The following is a 27,449-nucleotide window of genomic DNA, read 5'->3' on the forward strand; positions in this document are numbered from 1 at the left end:
TTACTTACAGTGAAGAAACTTTTCCGTATTTGGAGATGAAATTTTTTTTCCTCTAGATGTAAAGTGTGCCCCCTTGTCCTCTGATAGCATTTTAAAGTGAATAGCTCAACACCAAGTTCACGATATGGACTAATTATGTAGTTATACATGTTGATCATACCCCCCTTAATCTCCTCTTCAAAAGAGGGAATAGATTCAGTTCCCCTAATCTTTCCTCATAGTTGAGCTCCTCCATGGCTCTTATCAGTTTGGTTGCCCTTCTCTGCACTCTCTCCAGTTCCCCAATATCCTTTTTTTAGAACTGGTGCTCAAAACGGAACTGCATATTCCAGATGAGGTCTTATAGCTGTAATTGCAACGACAGGTGGTTCTATAAAGCATTTATTCAGGGGGGCTGAATACAAATGTACGCCACACGGTTTACATTTTTTTACAAATGTGAAAACCATTTATCTTTTTCGTTCCACTTCACAATTATATGACACTTTGGGGGTTATTTACAGAAGGCAAATCCACTTTGCACTACAAGTGCACTTGGAAGTGCAGTCACTGTAAATCCGAGGGGGACATGCAAGGAAAATTTGTAAATAACCCCCTTTGTGTTTGTCCATTACATAAAATCCCAATAAAATACATTTACGTTTTTGGTTGTAACATGACAAAATGTGGAAAATTTCAAGGGGTATGAATACTTTTTTAAGTAGTCATCCCTATATGTGCAGAGTATAACAGATTAACAATTTTAACCTACTTTTCATGCAGCATGTAATTTAGAAATGAGCAACTCTGCAGTAATGAGCACCCTGAACCACATAACTACATCATAGTAAATGACACCACAGCTAATGAAAAAGCAGAGCAACTTCCTCCTACGTCATGTAAATCAAGTGTTTATCATTGCTTCAGACCTGTTCATCTATGACATTTTGAGGAAGTGATGTGGCCAAACATGGGACGACAATTAAAAGTCTTAAACTGAAGTTATTAACCACTTGCTGCCCGCCCTATAGCAAAATGACGGCAGCAAAGTGGTTTTAATGACCTGCATGGGCGTCATATGACCTCTTCAGGATATTAAGCCGCTACGCGGCCCCGGGGGCACGCATCGTGGCGATCATTGTTGTGGTGTGTCAGTCTGACGCACTGCAACTCCGATCTAGGTAAAGAGTCTCTGACAGATTCTTTACCTGGTGATCAGCCGTGTCCAATCACGATCTAAACAGGAAGAGTCAGCGATTGGCTTTTCCTCACTCGCATCTGTCAGATGCGAGTGGAGGAGAGCCGATCGGCACTGGACCACCAGGGATGCCACCACACGGTATGCCACCCTAGACCACCAGGGATGCCAATCAGTGCCCACAATGGGCATCACTGATTGGCAGGCATTATTTGGCACTGATTGGCATACATAACAGTACATCAGTGCCCATCTGTGCCACATCAGTGCCACCTCATCGGTGCCTGTCAGTGCAGCCCCATCAGTGAAGGAGAAAACTTACTTATTTACAAAGTTTTGTAACTGAAACAAAAAAATAAACCACCAAAAGAAAGCTCTATTTGTGGGAACAAAATGATAAAAATTTTGTTTGGGTACAGTGTTACATGACCGCAATTGTCATTCAAAGTGCGACAGCGCTGAAAATTGGTCTGGGCAGGAAGGTGTACAAGTGCCCTGTATTTAAGTGGCTAAGAACAAAACAACAAAAAAAAAAAAAAAGTAAATTTTTTGCAAAAATGATAACCGTCATGTGTAAGTAAAATGGCCATTTTCAAACCGACTTATATATATATATATATATATATATATATATATATATATATATATATATATATATATATATATAATATACCGTATATAATAACAGCACAAGTAAGTTAGATTTACTGAAGCCTAACTGTTACTAGATGGTTTCTGATTGGTTGCTTGGGATTTCTCACCTTGTTCCTAGTGCTGTTTTACTGAGTAGATACAATGATTTTTAGAGAACTCTAATCAGTCATATATTCGGCCTACTCATCTTTATTAAATATGTGCACTTATCCTTTTTATCCCCTACCTCTGACCAAACCTAACCACCTCTTGCTGTCCACAGATACTTGCCTAAAGCCAACGACCACAGCTCCTGTGTTCATTTACCATAGGTCTTTACTGTCCTAACATTAGTGCCCCTTAGACTTATATGGGGTCATGTCCCAGGGCAGGAGATGGTCAAGGGATGGCCCCATACCTACAGGAACGTACTACCCTGCATAGGGAGAATAGTAAATGTGCTTACTGGAAGGGCTGCCTTAACATACGTGCAATAATGCAGCACAACAGTAGTTGGGGCGTAATGAGCAGGTGCATGCCAAACAGTGGAGTCGCAGTGGATGGAACAAGGTAAACCGGCATCTGTGGAAGGGGGGTTAAGGTTAGGTCAGGGCAAGGTTGAAAAAAGTGTACCTTGTTTTAAAGTGTAATCGTTTTTTTAATGCAAATATTTAAGATTATTATTTGTTTGTTCCTTTCATGAATTTTAACTATGGATATGTAATTTTTCACCTTCCCGCTTATGTAATACTGTAATATATTTGGTGATCTATAAAACCCTTTTATGTACAGTTTTAGTTGCAATAAGCTTGTTTTAACATTTCTGCTAAACTAGACCAGTTCTAAAAATTGTTCTACAATGGGTTACTCCACTAATAGGCTTTTAGCAGAAGGGATGTGATAAGTGTAATATGTATAGATCTCTGCTCTTATTTATTTTTTGCATCTTTTATTGTGCAAGTGCACTGCAGTAGGAGCTGCTGCTGTTACTACTACAACGATCTTCACTTTCTTCCATATCCACTGCTGAGCGGTTGCCCTGCTGCATAGTAAGCACATGGGGTTTCTCACTTGGCACGGGTGCCATTCAGAGAACACTTAACATGTTTTCAATGAATACAAGGCGCTCTCTGATTGTTTGAGGTGGAGATAATGAAGTCATTGCCCTACATTATCCAATCAGAGAATGCTTTGTATTCACTGAGAAAATACAATGTTTTCTAAATAATGCCCATGCGGAGCGAGTGACTCCATGTGGTTACTTTGCAGCAGGGCAGCCGCTCAGCATGAGACGGTAGCTACTTCAGTGGTTTTTTGCTTCCACATGGATCAGCCAGCTTTTGAATATGCATACTTTCATTAGACCAAGCTGGACCAGTGTAACTATGCCAAAAAAAGAAGAAAAACTAAAAATTCAGCTTTAGGGCCAGTTCACACCACATGCAGTCCAGTCAGTTTTTTTTTTTCCTCATCAAAACATGCTGCATTGTTCCTGCACTGGAACGTGGTATCATGCACAGGACCCCAGTACAGTTCTTTTTTTCAAGCTTCTCTTTCATGTTTAACTGCTAATCCTGTCAGGAACTCACTTTCTGTCCTAGAGGAACTATGCCCAACTCACCATACTGAGGGGAATTCAATAATGCTGCTGTGCCACTTCTCTGGCGTTCATCCCGCTTGTTAAGGTGTTGTGCTCAATTCAAATGAAGCATCTGCAATGCTTTTGGTTCTGACAGGGACTCGTGTGCCAAATTCAGGTAGTTCTAACTGAAATACCGACAGTTCGTATCCTGAAACAGTGGAAGTAATTAGGGCCAACTCTCTTTTGGCATACAGAGAGAGACCCTGGTGCAGATAGATTTTCTGAAAGTGTCTCACATGTGCTCTCAAAGTGGCACAGCTTGCAGCAAATTCAAGTACAAGTTCAAGACTGGTATGTGAATATGGCGAACGCTGTGCCACTTTTAGAACGCATGTTTGACACTATCTTTATGAATTGCAGGGACTGTGTCTATGGTATTGATCATAGGACAGGACTACAGAACCCCTCCCCCTCTTCCCTTCTCTGTAAGGGGGCAGGGTTCAGCAGTCCTCAGATCAAGCTGAAAACAATGTCACTGATAAAAGTGCAGCATAGGCAGTTATCAGCTGGCAGGAAAGAATACATTTTCATTGGTATATTTACCAAATAAGAGAAGTTCATTGTTTTGTGTTTACAAACCCATCAAATAACTTTATGCATATAGAAGAATAACTGCATCTTATTTTGCAGATGCACCTAGTTAGTTACTCTTCAGCAGGAATGTAAGAGATTACCATATTTATTTGAAATCAAAATACCAAGACATCTTTTTTTAAAATATATTTAAATGGCAATTAAGTGTAACGTTTCTATCCAATATACATTTAAATGGCACAATTGTTAACATTGCTTTAAATGTTGAATACAAATGTAACAAAAAAACAAAAAAAAAGTAAACAAAGAACTAGTTGCTGTAACAAACTTGAGGTAGTCCTAAGTTTCATTGTGGGAAATGTCCCATTTCAGGGGAGAAAAGGTACGCAGTTACTGCAGCAAATATTATCACCAAGACTGGTATCCAACACGAACAGCGTCTCTGTAGAAAGAAGAAGTTTAAAAAGCATGGGGATACAAGAATTCGGTTGTCATGATAACTTTTCGTTTCCAACAATACCATCTTATCATTCACTTTTGTAGACAGATCTAGTTGTACTGACAGCTACACATTATTACTCTCTGTTGAATTTGTAATATGGTACAACTTCCAATTATTTGAGGCCTTTAAAAATAAGGCCAATTATAAAGAAAGAAATGTAGAATATGCTAATTATGGTATTTTCCTTTTTATCCCAGTTTTTTTTTAAATTCTAAATTCAAACCCAACCCTAGCTTTGCTACAAGAGGGAAATGTTAGAACCCTGGAACATGGATTTCACTAGAATTAATTATATAGCAATACCTTCTGTTAAGGATACTTTAAAACTGGGGCGGGCGTCGGCATTAAAGCAGCACTATTCGGCCACTAGCAAGCAGTTTTAACCCCCGCTAGTGGCCGAAAAAAGGGTTAAAAATGCCCTCATTTGCCGGCACTGTCCATTGATTTCAATGGACAGGGGCACTTTAGGAGCAGTGTATACACTGCTCCTACAGCGCTGCAAAGATGCAGCTTGCAGGACTTTTTTTTACCGTCATGCAAGCACACCGCGCCAGTGTGAAAGCCCTCGGGCTTTCACACTGAAGAGACAGGAGAGGCTCTTTATAGGCACTATTTTTAGTGCTGTAGGTAGTGCCTGTAAAGCGCCTTAGTCTGAAAGTAGCCTAACACTTCAGAGGTGGCTGTAGAATTGACCAGAAGTCTGTGGCTGAATCCTGTATTGAGTTTAAAGCTGGCCTTTTTAATTTTTGATAGCACCTACTTTCAGGCTGGGTTCACACTAAGATCTCTTGTGGCAGGGGTCCGGTGCTTCCCTGTTCTCCATTTCAGGGAGGAAAGACTCACAGGACTCCTGTGCAATTTGCTCTGCAGTCGCCACAGAGAGGTGTGAACCGGCTCCATTGGACGCCGGTCATAACCTCCTGTCATGCGAACTGGATGCAAGGAAACCCTCATCCAATTCACACTAGTGTGAAACCAGCCTCAACCAGTGCTTGTGTGCAGAAATGACTGAACAGATCAAGGTAATTACCTTTTATCTCCTATCATAGGTATAGATGGAAATCATTGTTTGTAAGTTACCTTGACTTATTCAGTCATATTTTTAGTAAGCTGGTTGATAGCACTTGAAACGGCCGCGTATACGGGTACCATAACACAAAGTTTGAGATGCACTGCTAAAACAGACATCTAGGGGGAGCATTCAGAAGCTGGTGCAGCTGTGCATTGTAGGATTGGCTGTTAAACTTCAGCTTGTTCAATTAAGCTTTAACAATAAAACCTGAAAGCTGATTGGCTACCATGCACAGCTGACCAGATTTTGCACGCTCCAGTTTTAGTATATAACCCCCATAGACCTCTAAACACTACTTTGCTCCTCTTCAAAATCTAAGTATCCATTCTCTTCATACCATATTCTGTTCCTTGTGGCTTGGAAAAGCCCCTGCTAGTTTACAGAAGACGGTATTGCCCAACGGCATCTAAGATCTGGTTTACGCTTGCAGTGAAATCTCAGTATCGGAGTTCTCAGATCTACATACCTATTCCGGGAAAAGTCAGACTCCATCGTGCAGCTGATTCCATTGAGGTGATTCAGCCCACCAGTTTTCCAAGCAGAAACTCCCATCTTGTCTCCACTGCTCCACCGATGAGGAGCTACTTCATGCATATTATCAAGTGGGGAGGGGACTGTAATGTAAATCATACACCCCTCTCTTGACTACATTTTTGGAAACCAGGGTCTTAAATTATGCTTACTTCTTGCATGATCCTCCATCTAAAAAAGGGTCTGATTTCCACACTTAGGCTGGCCATACATTATACAATTTTCTTATTCAATTTCCTTTAGATTTACCTTCAACTATGTAGTGCAAGGGTCTGCCTGATTGCATACAAATTGGAAGTGTTTACGTTTGACCTCCTATTATATGGTTTTGGTAAATCTATAATAAAATTGTATAATGCATGGCCAGCCTTACTTATACAGAACTTTTACATACCTAGCAATCGTCCTTACTATATGAATTTGCATGCATGTACTCTTTTTATATAGAATACAGAGGTGTTTTTTTTTGTTAAATTAGTCTCTCCTGCATCTGATTTCTTAAAAACAGTGACATAACCTCAATACTGGTAATTAAACACAATGCTTTCCTTTGGAGATATAAGAATACCTTGGGTTTCCGTCTGTGATTTCCCTTCAGTTCCTCCCTGCACTGTTGCAGTTTTCGTTGACATGACTTGTATTCTTCAGTAATTAAATCAACTTCTGCCTTTAAACCTGCACACTGACACACACAAAAGTATTATCATTAAAGTGAACCTATACTCAAATATTAATATATAAACCTACACTAACGGTCTTGCTCCAAAGAATAAAGGGAGTAAGGCCTCATTCTCACATGTGTACAAGCATACATCTGTGTAAAAGAGCCACAACACTACCTGCCTGGAGTTTGCATGTTCTCTCTGTGCCTGCGTGGGTTTCCTCCGGGTGCTCCGGTTTCCTTTCACACTCCTGGTAGGTTCATTGGTTCCGGTCTAAATTGGCCCTAGTATGTATATGTATGGATGTGAGTTAGGGACCTTAGCTTGTAACCTCCTTGAGGGCAGGGACTGATGTAAATGTACAATATATATGTGTAAACCGATGGTGCTTTGTAAGCAACTGTAATAAATAAAGCCATGATTGCCCACTTGGGATGCATAGGCATTCCATGCATCCGCATGCAGGTAGTCCCATTCATATCTATTTGGATGCAGAAGGCTGCATGGACACAGTTTTAGGTGCGGGAGTGTGTCCTCAAACTCACACTTTCTTTGTTCAGGGACACGTACCTGCAACCGCATGGATGCCAAATTGGGAGCAGCCTGTGTCCCAACAGACACAACTTTGACTGCTTGCATGCAGATGCATGGAACACCTTTGCATCTTGTGCTGGAAAACACAGCCCATTACACGGATGTACGCTCAAGTACAATCATGTGATTGAGGCCTTTTAGGCAGAAGTACTGACTTGCCTTTCCTTGAAAATTTCTATAAGGCTTCTTTTATTAGGTGGTCTTATGACCAGAAGCCTAGGCATGTGGTCATGTGCTCTCTGCAATAAGGCAGGTTCAGACAGGCTGGTCTTGCCCTTCACCACAGAGAAGGTGGAAATTATTTTACTGGTGGTGTGCTATTAGCAAAGTCACACTCTGTTAAGCAGTCCATAGATGAGTCAAAAACCAAATGAAAATTCTTGGTCGTTCGTTCTTCACATCATTAGTGTGCCAGCTGTGACATGCAATGTTTGTGTCACACTCGAAAGTGCCTGATCCAATGTGCTGGATTTTGTTTTGAAAAAGGAAACAAATGATGGCACAAAATAGTATGCTCAGTTTTCGATTCGTCTATGGTCGGCCTAAGGCCCCTTTCACACTGGGGCGGGAGGTGCATCGGCGGTAAAGCGCCGCTATTTTTAGCGGCGCTTTACTGTCGTTTTAGCAGCGGTATTCGGCCGCGGGTGGGAAAGGGTTAAAAACCACCACAAAGCGCCTCTGCAGAGGCGCTTTTCCGGTGGTATAGCTGCGGTGCCCCATTGATTTCAATGGGCAGGAGCGGTGTATACACACCTTCACCGCTCCAAAGATGCTGCTAGCAGGATTTTTTTCAGCGTCCTGCTAGCGCACCGCTCCAGTGTGAAAGCCTCGGGGCTTTCACACTGGAGACACAGCAGCAGCTGTTTCAGGATGGTTTGCAGGTGCTATTTTTAGCGCAATAGCGCCTGCAAAACGACCAATTGTGAAAGGGGTCTTAGGATAGAAGCTTGTGATACCAAGGACAGGCGGATATCTCTGTCCGTTATCACCTCTTGTTTGAAAGCACCTTTGTTCAATATAGTGGGATATACTAGTGTATTACAGTTACTGCACATTACAATTTGTGTTTGGCTGAAGCACGGTGTACTTCACTAGGCAGAAGGTTTATTATTTTAATGCATTCTGTACATTAAGATAAAAAGCCTTCTGTGTGCAGCAGCCCCCCTAATACTTTCCTGAGGTCCATCCCTGTCCAGCGATGTCCACGAATGTCTTTGCCATCCGAGACTCCCCTTTCTGATTGGCCGAGACACAGCAGTGGTGCCATTGGCTCCTGCTGCTGTCAAAGTCAGTCAACCAATCAGGAGTGGGAGGGGCGGGGCTGGGCCGCAGCTCCGTGTCTGAATGGACAGAGGGAGCTGTGACTCAGCTCGGGTGCCCTAATAGCAAGCTGCTTGCTGTGGGGGCACTCACCAGGAGGGAGGGGCCAGGAGTACAGAAAAGGGACCCTAGAAGAGGAGGATCAGGGCTGCTCTGTGCAAATGCACTGCAACAAGTATACCATGTTTGTTATTATTTTTATTGAAAAAAAAAAATTGAGACTTTATAATCACTTTAAGCTTTTCTTTCAAAGCGCAGCCTGCCCATACACATCTAGAAGCTCTTTGGTGAAACAAATGATAGTTCATTATAAATTTTGAAAAAATAGAACTCTTAACTGTTAATCAGTTTACAGCGGCAGTTAAACAATTCAAGAGACTTCTGGAAAAGCAAGCAGAAGAAAAGTAATCATAGACCAATAAAAGTATTTACTTCTTCTTCTTTTGATGTTAGCTTCTCCATAATAAACTGAAGGCGGTCATTCTGCACTGCTCCATCTGGTGTTTCCCGCAAGTGCAATATTTCTGTTTTTGATGTAACGTTTGAACTGCTTCTTTGCTCCAATGCTGAAAGTCCCTCTGGGCAAAGAAGAAAACCATTTTTCCATTTAGACTGAAATGCCAAATCTCATTTAAAATTGGAAAACTGTACTGTTAGCCAAATCATAATATGAGAATGTAGCCATGTTCATTTTGCTAGTTAAAATCACTTGCATAATATGCTAACCGACATAACCAAGACTGTTATTTGGGAGGGTCATACAGAGTGTGACTTCTGTGCTTAAAGATGGCCATACATGCTGACTATACAAATTGTGTACAATCTATTTTTGATTTACCAAAACTGCATAGTGTGATAGCTTACTTTGAATTTGTGTGTAATCACACAGGCCCTTGCACTACATGATTGTTGGTAGATATAAATTGTACAGTTTAACATATTCCGATAAAAGAGATATGTAATACTTAGGGGTATAAATATAAAAATTTGCATAGTAATTTGCCCAGTGAAAGCGAATGTACATTTGTTTCATGCAAAGAGGGTAAAACGAAAAAAAAAAAAACACATGTTGTTAGGCTATTTCCTGTGCTGGTTGAATGTCTTTCATTAATTTAAACAAAAATACCATCTGACCATTGGATGGCACTAAATATCATAGAATGTGCCATTTAGCGGGCAATTGCAGTATTTTATAATGTAAATACTTGGAAAAACATTCAACCAGCACATTAAATAGCCTTATAACATTTGTTTTTTGCCCCATTCAAAATGAATGTACAGTCACTTTCACTGGGCAAATTGGTATGCAATCTGTATGTGTTTATAACTAAACAATAATATGTTCTACTAAATATTTCAGAGTGCAATGAGCTACCTTAGAGAGAAAAAAGAAAAAAAAAAAACTGCATGGTTAGCGTTAAAGTGTTACTAAACCCAGTAATATGAAAATAGTTCATCTGCCTCCCCCCCCCCCCCCCCCCACAGTGCTCACAGCTTATAAATTTTCTTTTTACATTAAAATACTGCCAATATATACCTTTTTGATGATCTGTATACCACCAGTTTTCCCAGTGCTGACAGTTCAGGAAGGAGGAGATTTCCACTGCAGCCTGTATACACGCCCATGTGTGATGCCAATATCATGTGACCTGGCTAGTTCAGCTCAACAAGTAAAAGTTCTCTCCAGCATAAAAGACAACTGAGCATGTGCAGGTTGGCTAGGCTACTCTGCCTGTGTTAACTGGCTTTCCCCAGATAGACAGTGCAGGAGGGAAGGATCTGTGCATGCAGGATCAAACAGGTTTTTTTTACACAATGCAGAGGATTAACCCCTTAAGTTACACAGTGATTATAACAAGCATTATATGCTGCATATACAGACTGATTTTACTGTTGTGGGTTTAGTAACACTTTAAAGGCATTTATCCTCCTAGATTGTAAGCTCTAACGAGCAGGGCCCTCTGATTCCTCCTGTATTGAATTGTATTGTACTTGTACTGTCTGCCCTAATGTCGTTGTAAAGCGCTGCGTAAACTGTCGGCGCTATATAAATCCTGTATAATAATAATAATAATAATCTATTTGGAGACCTCATACAAACTCTGGATGCGAACAATCATTCAGTGTTCAGTATGTTGGAGGTTGTGTTGCCAGTTGTCTACCCTGCTTAACTATGCCAAAGGAAGCTGTAAACAAATTCCAGTTTTACCTAACACAATGCATCATTTTATATTGGGCCAACTAGTCACAATGCAGCTCAGTAAGAATATGTACTACAACGCCCCCTTTTGTCACCTGAGTGTACTGGCCCTAAATACATTATCCTGATTTTGAAAGTAGAGTTTGCCTAATATCTAGTGCAAGGGCTCACTAGAGAGAAATTAGGTGAGTTCCTATATAGATACTCCTTAACAAACACGGGTCATCTTCTATAAACGCAACAATCGAAACAAACAATAAATTAAGTTATATCACCTATAAGGCCTCATGCCCACGGATGTTTTTACAGCCTTTTTTTGAGTGTTTTTTGCAGCTTAAAAACACCTCTCCATGTTAGCCTATGGCCTCATGCCCACTGTGGCATTTTTGAACTGTAAATAGCCCCAGGGTATGATGGGACTGTGACGTCATAATGGGTGGGGTCACCGGATGACATCACCCGGTAACCCCGCCCCATGCCTATATAAGTCGCTACAGCGGGAGAGAGCGTCGAGTCAACATCGGAAGAAGAGAAAAGAAGACAAAGGAAAAGACCAGGAAAGAGCTAGCAAAAGAGCGGGCAAAAGAGCAGAAGAAAGCTGATGAGCCTGGCAGAAGACACCGGACAGCGGGAGAAGAGGCCGGAGAGAGCGGAGAAGTCGGAGGAGACCCCCAAAGTTGGATGAGACCCCCAAAGTTGGATGAGACCCCCGGAGCTGCCCAATAAATGACTTTAAAAACCTATGTAGTGTGTTTTTTTTTATTGACACTTTTTTCCCCAGGTGAATGGGTAGGGGTGCGATGTACCCCATACTCATTCACATAGGGTGGGGGGCCAGGATTCCGATAAGCCCCCCGCCCGCAGACCCCGACAACCAACGGCCAGGGTTGTCGGGAAGAGGCCCTTGTCCTCATCCACATAGGGACAAGGTGCTTTGGGGTGGGGGGCGCTGGGCCCCCCCCTGCCCCAAAGCATCAACTCCCCATGTTGGGGGCATGTGGCTTGGTATGGTCCAGGAGGCCCCCCCTTTCCTGACCTGCCGGGCTGTGTGCTCAGATAAGGGTCTAGTATAGATCTTTGGGGGAAGCCCACGCCATTTTTTTTTTGGTGAAAATAATCACATTTGAAAAAAACATTGTTTTCTAAGGACTTACTGTATAAAAAAAAGCAATTGTATGATATTCCTTCTTGGCAGTGGCAGCCAGCCCATTAGGGATGCAGGGGCACTGCCCCCCTAATCCATGCGCCCGGCCCCCAATCTCCATGCAGTGTGCAAGACGCATGGATTTCATTGTGGGTTTTTTTTTTTTTGAAGCACGTGATTAGAGACTGAGGCTTTAATTGGCTTCAAAAAAGGGTGGGCTTTGGGGCACAGTGAGCCCACCCTCTTGTGTGACATTAGCAAATTAATATTCGCTAATGTCTTTCTGCTTCTCCTCCTGGCCAATCAGAAAGTGGGTCCTGAGTCTTAGGACTCCAGGCCAATCGGGTCTCAGGACCTGCCTCATGTTCGGCCGGGGGGAGAAGCAACGACCCCGACACTTCCCTTTGCAAACTTCCTCCCTGCACCTCTACCACAGCATAAGGTAAGGCCATGGATCGCTGCCTTCCTGATCGTTCGATCGAGTGACGGGGGGTAGTGCATGCGAGCGAGAGGGAGCTGGGGGGGATTTGGGTGTAGTGCATGCAAGCACAGAGGGGTTTAGCGTTTGCCGCCCCCCAAAATATTAAACACTTGCCGGCCGCTGCACGCCAATATATGTCGGCACAATGGCAGCGGTGGGCAAGTGGGTGTACCTGTACGTCCCGTTTAATTGGCGGGGTTAGCGGGCATGCGCTCGCCATGTACAGCGTGACCGTGCCCGCGGGACCCGATGTCCGATGGTCTCCTGGCGATCGTGTCATGGAGCCGCAGAACGGGGAAGTGCCTATGTAAACAAGGCATTTCCCCGTTCTGTTTTGTGTCATGACAGAGATTACTGCTTCCTGTCATCGGGAGCAGTGATCGCTGTCATGTGAGTTGTAGCCCATCCCCCCGACAGTTAGAATCACTCCCTAGGACACACTTAATCCCTTCATCGCCCCCTAGTGGTTAACCCCTTCTCTGCCAGTGTCATTTACACAGTAATCAGTGCATTTTATAGCACTGATCGCTGTATAAATGACAATTGTTCCCAAATAGTGTCAAAAGTGTCCGATGTGTCCGCCATAATTTTGCAGTCACGATAAAAATCGCAGATCGCATCCGTTACTAATAAAAACATTAATAATAAAAATGTCATAAAACTATCTCCTATTTTGTAGACGCTATAACTTTTGCGCAAACCAATCATCATACACTTATTGCGATTTTTTTTTTACCAAAAATATGTAGAATACATATCGGCCTAAATTGAGCAAAAAAGTGTTTTTTTTAAATATATTTTTGGGGGATATTTATTATTAAATATGTGTAGTTTAATGACCGCAAAGATTCCCAAATACCCCCCCCCCCCATGGTTTTTCTGCAAAAACGTTTTTTTTTTTTTTTTTTTTTTTTTTTAAAGTCAGTACATAGTAATGATAAAAATAAACTTGATTGTACCATGTACGTTGACCCTATGGCATGCAAAGACATAACCAAACTGGGTGAATCTTTTGTTATTAAGCCGCTAATTTAAACAAAAATGGTACACATACACGATTTGACACATACAGAATACTGGACTAAACTGAAATACAACTAGGTATGGGTGAACTGTTTCTGAATAGCTGAAGACATACTATATACATGTACCTTTCCAGCTGGGTGCCATCAGCCCCCATTGTGATTTTTTTTTTTAATCCAGAATAAATGTTGTGTTTTAACTACATCAAGTGGTCTATGGTAGACAATTTATTGGTTGAGCTACCCTTTTGAACCTGATTTGATTACTCTTTAAATTCTCTGATTTTCAGGATATTTTTTTACTAAACATTCATATCTCCTGAATTATTCATGTCAGATGAGATCTTCATAGAATGCTATGTGCCTGCATACAGTTAACCTGTCAGCAAAAAAAAAAAAACACTTAACCTTTAGTATCAATTGGTACTTATCTGCCATTATCATCTTCTTTCCACACACATCAGTGTGGCTCTAGGTTAACCCGACACTGTTACTTCATGAATGCTAGCAATGTGGGTATGAGAGCTGTGGCTCTCCTATATAAAAGCGACAGTGTTGGCTTGGATTCAAGGGCTGCATTTGAATTTTCAAGCTGACAAAGACAGTCAGAGGAATTTAAAGAAAAACCATTAATGCCATGTTCTAGCGGTATGGCCTTGTAATGGGTCCTGTGCCAGATTTCAAACATCCTGCTACCAGTTTTGGTAGCTTTGTCAAAACATGTGGCAGGTTCAGTTAGTTCTAGATGGTGCCACTTTGTAAAATGACTGCACCAAATTAAAAAATAACCACCTCCAGTTCATAGATAACGAAACTGGAAGTAATAAGGCGAGCCTGTCCAGCAGGGCTACCCCCTCTTCATCTGTCCTGGTTATTAATGATGCTGTCAACTTTACAGCTGACAGCCTCCTAGCACCCAGTGACACTGACGGTGGGCAGAGCCTGGCAGGGAAGCTGAGACACCAGTTCCCTATCAGGTCTGCTCTCTCCTCGTGATTGACAGCAGGCAGTGAGCGGATTCTATAGCCAATAGCAGGCTGTCTATAGATCTGCCTGCTGTCAGTTGTAAGGGGAGCAGACCTGATGGGGGAACTAGACTCGGAATACCTATCAGGCTCCACCCCCCACCCAGCTTAAAAAAAATCTTCAGCTGCTGTGCTGTTCATGGGACAGGTGCAGCGGCAGATAAGGAACTCAGCTGCGCACACTTTACCTCCGTGTGCCTCCACATACTGTGGTGTTTGTCTCAAATTCATGTAGCTGTTTCCAACAGGAGAATTTCACGTGCCAACATTTGTTGTGTGCAAGCACGATGGAATTCTAAAAAGAGTCTTATGCCGCGTACACACCACCGGACTTTACGGCATACTTGGTCCGGCGAACCGGAGTCCGTCGGACAATTCGATCGTGTGTGGGCTCCAGCAGATTTTTTTTCCCCAAAAGTTTGACGGACCTAGAAATGAAACATGTTTCAAATCTTTTCGACGGACTTGAGTCTGGTCGAAAAGTCCGCTCGTCTGTATGCTAGTCCGACGGACAAAAACCGGCGCTAGGGCAGCTATTGGCTACTGGCTATCAACTTCCTTGTTTTAGTCCCGCCGTACGTCATCACGTACGAATACGTCGGGCTTTGGTTGATCGTGTGTAGGCAAGATCGTTCATGTGGAAAGTCTGTCGTAAAGTCCGCAGGACAAAGTATGCTGTAAAGTCCAGTCGTGTGTACGCGGCATTAGACATGCTTTATGAATTCCCCGGAGTATCTTCCTAAATACTGAGGTATTTGGATGGCAAATCTGCAACATTGTGGCTAAGAATTGAGAGTATCAGGCAGCTAGATCTGCCTAAGGTCAGCTTAAGGACACAACATAATTACTTAAATAGGAGTACAAATTATTGGAAACTTACTTTGTAAACTATTGATCTGTATCTGCATCTGCAACTTCTGCTGTTCCGCATTCTGTAATCTAGCTAAAGAGAGGAAACAATGCTTATCAATGTGTAAATCTTTTTTCCATGTCTTCTGCATCAAAACATGAAGGTAAAAAATACAGCATTGTACAGAACTTAAAGTGATTGTAAAGGGAATTTTTTTTTTTTTTAAATAACAAATGTCATACTTACCTGCTCTGTGCAGTGGTTTTGCACAGAGCAGCCCCGATCCTGCTTTTCTCAGGTCCCTCATGGCACTCCTGCTCTCATCCCTGTTGAGTGCCCCCATAGCAAGCCCTGCTCAGAGTGCCCATTCACACACAAGAGTGCTGCTCAGACCCACCCCACTCCCGCCTCATTGGCTGTGACAGCAGCAGGAGCTAATAGCTCCTACGGCTGCATTTGGGCCAGATGCTGCTCTTGTGCAGAGCGCTGGATCGACATCGGGCTCAGGTAGGTATAAGGCGATGCTGTGGGGTAGGAGAGCATTTTCTTTATGCAGTTCCACTGCAAATGACAGTAATAAAACCTCCTCATGCATTCTGATGCAGTTTCACATGCACTTACTTGCAGGAAAAAGCAACATGTTGACTTAATTGCCCAATCCCCTTACTGCTCGTACACTTTTACATTTACGCTTCTCGATTTAGTCATTGGAGTGAAGAGAAAAAGTAAAAGTTTTGACCAAAGTGACTTGAGCTTACACAGTTTTTTTTTTCCCACCCATTCCCATATGACAACACTCAGGCCTGGTGACTGGCTGCTCAGGCACTTGGTAATGTATTGTGGAAGGAAGAGAAAGGAGCTGCATGCTTACTCATATACAGAAGTAGCAGGTACTTTACTTCTCTCTGGCTGAATAGTGGTTAATATACAGTATATGTCCCATTGTAGTAGTCTGATTTATTAAAAGGGGAGAGGGTCTGCTTTAAGTGAGCCCCTTGCTTGAACAAAGCAAAGGTTTACTAGAAGATTAGATTCACACTTTGCCTGAAAAAATGCATGCAGTTCTTGTATTTAGGATTTGCAGTGAACTGTGTTTTGTCTGTTCTTCTCCGTAACAAATACATTTAAAAAATGGCTTGCTGGTCATATGGTACACAGCATTAAAATGCAGTATGAAGGAATTCATGTGTGTTTTTTTGCCCTACCATTATTTTCTATAGGCCCCAAACGCACTACACTGAAGTGCAGTTACAGTATATGAATGGGTTTGATTGGTCTGCATGACATACAGTATCTATGCTTTCTGCAATTTGAGTTCAGTAGATTATACTGCAGTCTTAGAACTACTTAGATGTAAAAGCGGCCTAATCATTCACTGTATGTAGATGCCATTCAAGTGTCACAGTGCGCTGTGGTAAAGTACATGGTACTGGACGTTTAAAAGTGACTTTTTCAAATTTATAATCACCTTGTAAAGAACTCAGTTGCTCCTTCTGGATCTCACAGTCCTCCTGCAACTGCTCATTACAGGCCTGAAGTTCACTCCTCTCTTGCTGCAGAGTTAGAAGGTGATTTTGTAGCTGCTGAAGTTGTACATCTTGATTTGTAACCCACTGAAATTAGAGATAATTATCACAACATAAGAAATATTACTGTAATATCTAGAATTGCAGGCACATGTACAAGTTTGTGATTTACATTTCTGCCGTGTAGGTAAAAAGATTACTGTACATTCAAAGAAAGACCAGTTATCCCTCTAGATTTTTGTGTACATTTATCAGAGGGCCCCAACCTGCAGAAATCTTCATAACCTTTGGCTGAACACTTCCTTTTAATGGGTGCAGTTGCTAAGTCACTTTGCATACACTTCTAAGTATAAAGAGACAGCCCTATAGAAGTCTATGTGAATCAACTGGATAGGCAATCAAAGCATTCTTCTCAGTACATACATTTAGTATCAAGAACATGAGTTTGCATACAAATGAATAATTTAAATTAAAGGTAGAATGAATGCTCTGTATTTGTATTGATACAATATGTCAAAATACTGTTCCATCTAAATAAAATAACTGCCATATTGTAGCAACACAACCAATGCTGTCCTTAAGATATTGAACTCCTATTAAGACCTAATATGCTCTATCTGACATTGCTGCGAATGTGGTATGGCCTTAGGCCATTAGGATTTGGTAATGATAAGGTTTCTTCAGGCTTTTAACTTTTACGGGTAGAGATAAGAAGAGACACTCTCTTTCCCCCAAGACCTCTATGATGCCATCTTTCAACCATTCGCTTAAAAAAATAAAAACTACTAATGGACACATCTGGCTTGCTAAAAAGGTAATTTTTATATTTGGAATGACGAAGCCACTACATGAGAAAGTACAGAATATTAGTCTTAACACAAGGGAATGGAGTGCTCCCAAAACATTTTTGGAATCAAATATTTAAAGGCAAACTATAGTGGCTCTTGGTCATTCAGATTTTTTTTGGCCATAGACGGTTCGAATCTCAGCCAGTTCAGCAGGGACCAGCTGAGATTCGAACCATGTATAGGCAAGCTGAGTGTATCCAAGTTGATTGATCAATCAACTTGGGTGCAACCAGCCTGTTGTATTTTTCATGTAATTATTGCCAGTGGCTGCTATAGCTGCTAACAATAATCACTATGTGTTTTCCCAGCTGGGACAGCTCCCCCCCACCGGGAGAACACAATAGCTCCTTGGAGGGATTCCCCCACCAATAAGGACATTGTTGATGGGGCAATTTGAGCGATTTTCTTCCCTGCAACCCATGCTTGCAGGAAAGAAAAATCACACTGTCTATGGCTGACTTAAAAGTAATGTATGGTTCCCTTTTAAACTACTTGTAAGACCTTATGATAAAGAACTATGGTGTGAAATGCTACAACTGCTACAGTAGTTTGAGCTATAGATTAAATAAATACATCTTCAGGTGTTTGGATGTCACTGTATTATTTGAGGGTAGCTCAACAGGCTCACCTCTGGCACATTAAGTGTTTTTTTTTGTCATATATTCCGGGGAGTGCATGTTTCCCCTACCCCTAACCTATTTTCTATAATCAATAAATACACATAAAGTTGGTAATGTGGCTTAGAGTGCAGAAAAGATGTCCGTTTAGTAGTGAGGCTCTGACACAGCATGTGGTGGTGGTGGTGGGGGGGGGTCAAACTGCAATCATGGGGAAGATTGGACAATTTCTGTCTTCCAGCAAGACCCTACACTCACAACTGGGGTACAACTTACCAGAGCTGTTTAGAATGCAACATATTGAGGCTCAGAATCCTCACAAGGCTCCAGCTCTCTATCCAGAACAATGACACGCTTTTTTACTGACCAGACAAGGGGGGAGGAAGTAGGCACTACAGATAATCTGACTGTGGAAGATGATTCAGCAAATGCCCAAGATGACAGACCTTAGCTGTCGTCTTGTACCTCAAGGAAGATCTTTGCTCATTCATGGCCTGTCTGTCATGGAGGAGGAAACCAAAACCCACAATAAATTCGCCTTGCGGGAGGTTTGTGTTCTCTGTTGCACAATGTTGGCAATTTGTGTTCTCCACTTCCAGACCAGGCCTTTTCTGACACTTTTTGTTTACTTGTAACAATCAGTATTTTTTGCTAGAAAATTTCTTAGAACCCCCAAACATTATAAATTTTTTTAAAGTAGGGGCCCTAGAGAATAAATTGGTGTTTTTTTTTTCATTTTTTTTTTGTTTATACAGTATTTGCGTTTGTGTATACGGTATTTGTGCAGTGGTTTTTCGCAATTTGGAAAAAGTTAACTTTTTCGAATTTTAATGCACAATACATAACCCAATTTTTTGGGTAAAATATAAAAGATGTTATGCTCTGTAAATAGATACCAAACATGTCACGCTTTAAAATTGTGCATACCTGTGCAACAGTGCCAAAGTAACGTACATTTTACTAGCCATAAGCGACACTTTAAAAGCCTTTACAAGTAGATTTACACAGGAGGTCTGGTGCTATAATTACTGCCCATGATCTGACGATCACGGCGATACCTTACATGTGTGGGATGTTCGCTGTTTGAGTGTTTGTGGGACCGACGTATGTATTTACAAGGAGTTGTAAAGGCAGAAGGTTTTTTTTTATCTTAATGCATTCTATGCATTAAGATAAAAAACCTTTTGTGTGAAGCAGCCTCCCCAGCACCCCCTAATTACTTACCCGGGCCCCATCTCTCTCCAGCGATGTCCACAATTGTTTAAGCCTTCCAGGACACTCCTCCTGATTGCCTGGGACACACAGCAGCAGCGTCATTGGCTCCAGTGGCTGTCAATCAATGTCAGTCAGCCAATCAGGGGAGAGAGGGGGCGGGGCCAGGTTGAGGCTCTGTGTCTGAATGGATACACAGAGCTCTGATGCGGCTCGGGTGCCCCCATAGAGAGCTGCTGGCCACTCGGTGGAGGGGAGAGGCCAGGAGCAGCAAAGAGGGACCTGAGAAGAGGAGGATCTGGGCTGCTCCGTGCAAAACCAACTGCACAGAGGAGGTAAGTATAACATGTTTGTTATTTAAGAAAAAAAAAAAAGAAAACGAGACTTTACAATCACTTTAACATCTCTATCCTGGTATTTTGACAACTCAAACCTTCAGCCATGTAAATAAAAGATTAATACTTTTGGGCTCATTCGCATGGGCATAGAGGCCCATACATTGCGAAGAACCATTTAAGTCTCCGGAACGCCATGGAACGGCTTTATTAGTCAATGGAGACGTAGCAGTTGTACAGACTCACTTCTAATAATTTGACAGATATGCAGGGACTGTTGCACACTGTATGTGTTCAAGGCCATGCGCCTGTCCCTGCATGCCTGGCAAATTCAGTTATCTAAGTGAGTCTGTACGGCCGCTGCCTCAACACAGACTGCCTACATGCAGCTCTATGTTGCTCAGGACACATAAATAAAATAGCTTTTTATACTGTATGGGCCTCTGCTCAAGTATTCATAAGCCCATAGAAGCCTTTCTTAATACAAGGATGGGATTATGTAACTAGCACTTTCAAACTTCCTATCCTGTTCTTGGACAATAATATCTGCCTTTCCATGGTTAGTGGATTCACAGCAAATCAGTTATGTTCAAGCATGTTCCACAGTTGTGTTCCCTGCTTGCCATGTTGAATCTGAAAACTTGGCAATTAATCCTGTGCACTGGTAATTAGGGCTGGACGTAATGTGATAGGTCAGATCAGCGGACACTTGTTTTCTTAGGTTGATCAGGTGGCTTTGTGGATGCCTAAATCACTGCTTTAGTTCACAGCGAACCTACAGGAAAAAGTAAAACAAGCTTATGGCTGCTATTGCATATGTCATAGGCTAGTCAAGAGAGGGAAAGCCATGAGGCATTGTATAAGTCATTGGCAGCCAAAGGGTTAAAAAGATGAAGTCGAGGTAGCTATTTATTCAGTTAGCTGAAGCTACTCATTCGCAGTTATTATTCAGATCTGCCCCATGTAACCTCCTCCATTCAGCAGCAGCAGATGTTCTACAGCCAAGAAAACACCTTCTTAGCCTGGATTAGCATTCATTAATTAGGTAGGGCTAATTAATTAAAAATAACCAGGAATAAAGTGATAATTATTTGAAGATGACCAGAAATAAAGTGCTAATGAACAAAGATACCAGAAATATTTTCCAAAGTTTATCTTATCAAAAAAACAATCCTATAGATATATTCAATAAAAAAATTATTCAGTATAAATAATAAAGTGCATCACATCATAATAACATTCAACATAAATAAATTTGATGAAAAAAGTCCAATAGTAAAATGCATCCAAAAGAATCTAATGTTTCAAAGAGATAGTCAGTCTCTTGTTCGAAATTTAAATCAATAAATTCCTGTGCAGGCAAGCGGAGATGAGGGGGAGAGTCACAGTTAAGGGAGTCCAGTTGACAGATGTAAAGTGATGATAAACAGTCCTTTCAGAATCCTCCCCCAATGGTACTAGCCTCTCACCTTATGGATAGACCCCAACGGGTCTAGTAGTGCATCAATGAACGACAAAACGGTTCCTTTATCCACCTTAGTGTATCCAAGACAGGGAATCACTGCAGCTTTTCCTCCAAACTCCACGGTCTTTCTCCTGAAAGGAAATATCTCCAGGTCCACAGGATCAGGAGCAGAAAAGAAGATTCTCCATAGTGTAGTAAATTTTTAAAAAAAGATTCTTGCATTTAGTAAAAAATCATCACAGTTAAAAACAGCATCACGGGCCAAACAGCAAAAAAAGTGTCCAAAAAGTAAGGGCTTCCGGTCACGGCCGTAACGTCACCAAGTTCCTCCCGACGTGTTGCGTCACAACCACCTGACTTTATCAAGGGTATAGGAGCTAAGTGAGGAAGGGGAGCTTAAATACTGCTAATCATCATAGTAACAACCTTGTAATCAATAATGGGTTAAGTATATGCAAAACGAGCGGTGGAAGCAGAGGTGTCTGGGAAGAGCTAAAACAGAAGAACAAATCGCTCAGGCTCTTACAAATCTATAACACTAATAAAAACAATGGTATTAAAACCTATAATAAAGTACTGATACTAGACAAGAGACAATGAGAAATGGATTCAAATTTAAATTAACGGGAAAAAAAATAAAAATTAATAAAACATAAATAATAATAAACATAAAAATAAAAAATAAATAAATTAGAAATGAAAATAATATATTTTTTTATTTTCATTTCTATTTGATTTATTTTTATGTTTATTATTATTTACATTTATTTATATATATTTTTTTCCCGCTAAATTCAATTTGAATCCATTTCTCATTGTCTCTTGTCTAGTATCAATACTTTATTATAGGTTTTTATTGCCTGTTTTTATACCATTGTTTTTATTAGTGTTATAGATTTGTGAGAACCTGAGCGATTTGTTCTTCTGTTTTAGCTATTTCCAGACACCTCTGCTTCCACCGCTCGTTTTGCATATACTTAGGCCATTATTGACTACAAGGTTGTTACTATGATGATTAGCAGTATTTAAGCTCACCTTCGTCACTTAGCTCCTATACGCTTGATAAGGTCACGTGTGTTGTGACGCAACGTGTTGGGAGGAGCTTGGTGACGTCACTTCCCGTTACGGCCGTGACCGAAAGTCCTTACTTTTTAGACACTTTTTGCTGTTTGGCCTGTGATGCCGTTTTTAAATGTGATGATTTTTTAATAAACGCAAGAATCTTTAAAAAAAAAAAAAAAAAAAAACTTACTACACTATGGAGAATCGTCTTTTCTGCTCTTGATCCCGTGGACCTGGAGATATTTCCTTTCAGGAAAAAGACGGAGTTTGGAGGAAAAGCTGCAGTGATTCCCTGTCCTGGATACATCAAGGTGGATAAAGGAACTGTCTTGTCATTCATTGATGTACTACTAGACCCGTTGGGGTCTATCCATAAGGTGAGAGGCTAGTACCACTGGGGGAGGATTCTGAAAGGACTATTTATTTATCATCACTTTACATCTGTCAACTGGACTCCCTTACCTGTCCCTCTCCCCCTAATCTCCGCTTGCCTGCACAGGAATTTATTGATTTAAATTTCGAATAAGAGACTGACTATCTCTTTGAATCATTAGATTCTTTTGGATGCATTTTACTATTGGACTTTTTTCACCAAATCTATTTATGTTGAATGCTATTATGATGTGATGCACTTTATTATTTATACTGAATATTTTTTTTACTGATTATTATCTTGATTGAATATATCTATAGGATTGTTTTTTGATAAGATACACTTTGGGAAATATTTCTGGTATCTTTGTTCATTAGCACTTTATTTCCGGTCATCTTCAAGTAATTAGCACTTTATTCCCGGTTATTTTTAATTAATTAGCACTGCTTCATTACATATACACATACTTACTGGTGTTGGCAACACTACAGAAGTTTAGCTGCTTTTTATTGTTTCACTAAGCACTTTACACTAAGCTCTTTTACTTGTCAGTAACACTTTTTGGTAGCGCATTAGTACTTCATTAATTAGGTAGACCATGGATTGAGCAAATTTCTTTTCTGCAACCACGCTGTTGACAGGCGAATCCCTCCTGCCGAACCATTGTATTCTTCTGGCGGGGAAGCCACCCCCGCCGGGAGAAGACAGTGATTATCGTTAGTGGCTATAGTAGCTGCTAGCGATAATCGCATGTAAAATCCGGCAGGTTGGTTGTACCGAAGTTGATTGATCAATCAACTTGGTATATTCAGCCTGCCCAGACATGATTCGAATCTCGGCGGGTTCCTGCTGAACTGACTGAAATTTAAACCATCTATATCCGGCCTTAAGGCTCCAGTTACACTTATGGACATCGAAGTTGCATGACAAGTCATTCCCCATGTTTTCCAATAAAACCCATTTATATATGCACGACTTAAAGTTGCAGCAACTTCAGAGTAGTTCATTAACTACTTTGGCCTGGCTTTCATGCGACTTGAGGGCCATAGACTTTAATGTTAATCCTCAGAAGTTGCATGAAAGCTGTACCTAAAATGTTATACAATGCAACTTGTGTGCAACAGTTGTGCATTATCACTGGTCAAAGCCAAAGTCATATGCAAGTGTGAATGAAGCCTAAAGTGGTACTGGATAGATCTATACATAGTGTAAAGAAAACCATGTTCATATGCATATATGTAGAAATATGCACACTGAGATATTTATTTATGAGGGCAGAACACGCCTCCATGTTTTATAATAACCAAAGCCCTTTTTTTGCAGCACACAAGATTTTGGGATATACCTTAAGTTTACTCTGCAGAACATTCATGTCGTTCTTCAGTTCACAGTGTTTGCTGCTAAGTTCAATCCAATCTGCTTTTAATTTTTCGTATTCTTCTTTCCACAGTTCACACTCATCTGTTGATACTGCTAAGGACATCTGAAAGATAAGAATTTCCATTCAGTTGGTAACTATAATAAAAAGATAAGAATTTCCATTCAGTCGGTAACTATAATAAATACAGGTAGCATGACTATGGTCATTTATCCAGTCACTGCAGTCAGCTACAACAAGCTGAAGTTCAATAAAACCATTTAAAAATAAACTTGCACAACATTTTAGGAGGTCATAATATTATTTTTGTATTTGGAATTTTTCCATTTTAAAGAACAGGAGATGTTACATAGTAGGTGAGGCTGAAAAAAGACCAACCTATGTGTGGACACATAGGTTGGACTTGATGGACTTGTGTCTTTTTTCAACCTCACCTACTATGTAACTATGTATGTGTGTGATTATATGTCAGTATTACATTGTATATCCCTGTATGTTGCGCTCGTTCAGGTGCTTATCTAATAGTTTTTTTGAAACTATCGATGCTCCCCGCTGAGACCACCGCCTGTGGAAGGGAATTCCACATCCTTGCCGCTCTTACAGTAAAGAACTGTTAAACCTCTTTTCTTCTCATTTTAATGAGTGGCCACGTGTCTTGTTAAACTCCCTCCTGCAAAAAAGTTTTATCCCTATTGTGGGGTCACCAGAACGGTATTTGTAAATTTAAATCATATCCCCTCTCAAGTGTCTCTTCTCCAGAGAGAATAAGTTCAGTGCTCGCAACCTTTCCTCATAACTAATATCCTCCAGACCCTTTATTAGCTTTGTTGCCCTTCTTTGTACTCGCTCCATTTCCAGTACATCCTTTCTGAGGACTGGTGCCCAGAACTGGACAGCATACTCTAGGTGTGGCCGGACCAGAGTCTTGTAGAGCGGGAGAATTATTGTTTTATCTCTGGAGTTGATCCCCTTTTTAATGCATGCCAATATTCTGTTTGCTTTGGTAGCAGCAGATGGGCATTGCATGCCATTGCTGGGCCTATCATCTACTAGGACCCCAAGGTCCTTTTCCATCCTAGATTCCCCCAGACCTTCTCCCCCAGTGTATAGATTGCATTCATATTTTTACCACCCAAATGCATTAATTTACATTTATCTACATTAAACCTCATTTGCCATGTAGTTGCCCACCCCAATAATTTGTTCAGATCTTTTTGCAAGGTTTCCACATCCTGCAGAGAAGTTATTGCCCTGCTTAGCTTAGTATCGTCCGCAAATACAGAGATTGAACTGTTTTCCCCATCCTCCAGATCATTTATGAACAAATTAAATAGGATTGGTCCCAGCACAGAACCCTGGAGGACCCCACTACCCACCCCTGACCATTCCGAGTACTCCCCATTTATCACCACCCTCTGAACTCGTCCTTGTAGCCAGTTTTCAATCCATGTACTCACCCTATAGTCCATGCAAATGGACCTTACAGTACAGTAAACGTTTATGGGGAACTGTGTCAAATGCTTTCAAATGGTTTTGCAAACTCCATATTCACGTCTACAGGCCTTCCTTTATATAGATGGAAGCTCACCTCATAGAAGGTTAAAAGATTGGTTTGGCAAGAATGATTCTTACTGAATCCAGGCTGATTACTGCTAATGATACTGTTTTCATTACTAAAATCTTGTATATAGTTCCTTATCATCCCCTCCAAGAGCTTGCATACTATTGATGTTAGGCTAACTGGTCTGTAATTCCCAGGGATGTATTTTGGGCCCTTTTTAAATATTGGTGCTACATAGCTTTTCTTCAATCAGTTGGTACCATTCCAGTCAGTAAAAATTATATAGCATAAGATCTCTCTATCCTCTATCACGTATGCATTGCTGCACTATGCATAATGCAGACCCATCCCAAAACAACAGGCTGCAGTGCAGTCAGTCAAGCCCCATGAAGTTCTCTCTGTATAATGGAGCAGAGAGAGCTCTGTGACTGAAGGAAAGCTGATCGTGTGACTTTGGCAGGCAGTCCACTGATGGCACATTTTTAAAACACACCGCTATTCTATAAATTTGTGCGGTGCAGACATACCACTGCTTTTTAAATGTAGTCATTTTTGAGAAATTACAACACAAAATATATTTAGTTAACCACAAGAAAGGTATTGCTTACATTTCTACTTTCCTACTACTTGCTATACGATTTAGAGATTTCTCAGAATGCAGTTCTGGCATTTTTTTTTTTTTTTACCTATTCTATCATAGTTTAAAAATATAGGTTTTAGATATTTCAAGCCATTATGGATGTTACAAACCTGAGTATTCTGAATACGTCTCCCCATTGCTATTTTGTCATCTGTTAATTTCTGAAGGGATTCTTTAGCCTTCTGTTCATACTTCTGTTTGTTTTCTTCCATCTCCATCAAAATCTTTTTTATTCCTGTCTTTGGAAAGTTCTGTGAAGGCAAAATAAAATGGTACATTATGTTTAAATGTAGCTCATCTTTGTAATGTATACATAATTACATCATGTATCGTGCACTCATTGTAAATGGGAGACTGTACTCTATATTTTCCAGTTAAGCCGACCATAGCCGGTTCAAGATTCGAACGCTGCATAAGCAGGCTGAATGTACCTAAGTTGCCAGATTCTACATGCTCCCTCCCCACCAGGAGAACACAGTGGCTTGGCGGAAGGGATTCCTGTCAACACTGTCTGTGTTGATGGGGGAATCAAGCAAATTTCTTTCCTGTAACAAAAGGTTGCAGGAAAAAAATTTGCTACGTCTGTAGCCGGCCTTAGTTTGGAGACTTTTCTCACTAATATGATTATATGATCTTCCTTCTTGACACCAAAACAACCCATAGTCATACTCCCAATATCACCTACAAGCTTCTCTTTACAGCTGAAAAATTCTCATGTTTGCCAGTAGAGGAAGCTCTTTAACCACTTCATCCCCAGACCATTTTGCGTGGCCAAAGACCTGAGCACTTTTTGCGATTTGGCACTGCGTCGCTTAAACTGACAATTGCGCGGTCGTGCGATGTGGCTCCCAAACAAAATTGCCGTCTTTTTTCCCCCACAAATAGAGCTTTCTTTTGGTGGTATTTGATCACCTCTACGTTTTTTATTTCTTGCGCTATAAACAAAAAAAGAGCGACAATTTTCAAAAAAACGCATTATTTTTTGCTATAATAAATATCCCCAAAAAATATACAAAAAACATTTTTTTCCTCAGTTTAGGCCG

At 41.0% G+C, this 27,449-nt stretch overlaps 1 protein-coding gene across 7 annotated transcripts in view; it reads right to left on the reverse strand.

Annotated features, from left to right (window-relative positions):
* Nucleotides 1-4,157: 4,157 nt before the first annotated feature.
* The window catches only part of TRAF3IP3 (TRAF3 interacting protein 3), a 140,574-nt gene continuing 117,282 nt past the window's right edge, over nt 4,158-27,449 (reverse strand). For all 7 annotated transcript variants that reach the window (XM_073615760.1, XM_073615754.1, XM_073615755.1 and 4 more), the window contains 7 exons: nt 26,517-26,657; nt 24,173-24,310; nt 16,858-17,002; nt 15,420-15,482; nt 9,100-9,245; nt 6,660-6,773; nt 4,158-4,428 (listed from right to left, as the gene is read on the reverse strand). In XM_073615760.1, coding sequence (XP_073471861.1) covers nt 4,333-4,428; nt 6,660-6,773; nt 9,100-9,245; nt 15,420-15,482; nt 16,858-17,002; nt 24,173-24,310; nt 26,517-26,657 — 843 coding nt within the window. In that variant the 3' untranslated portion in view covers nt 4,158-4,332. The remainder of the gene's footprint in view (nt 4,429-6,659; nt 6,774-9,099; nt 9,246-15,419; nt 15,483-16,857; nt 17,003-24,172; nt 24,311-26,516; nt 26,658-27,449) is intronic.

The sequence above is a fragment of the Aquarana catesbeiana genome, linkage group LG02 (genome assembly GCF_042186555.1).
Source record: "Aquarana catesbeiana isolate 2022-GZ linkage group LG02, ASM4218655v1, whole genome shotgun sequence".
NCBI classification, from domain to species: domain Eukaryota; kingdom Metazoa; phylum Chordata; class Amphibia; order Anura; family Ranidae; genus Aquarana; species Aquarana catesbeiana.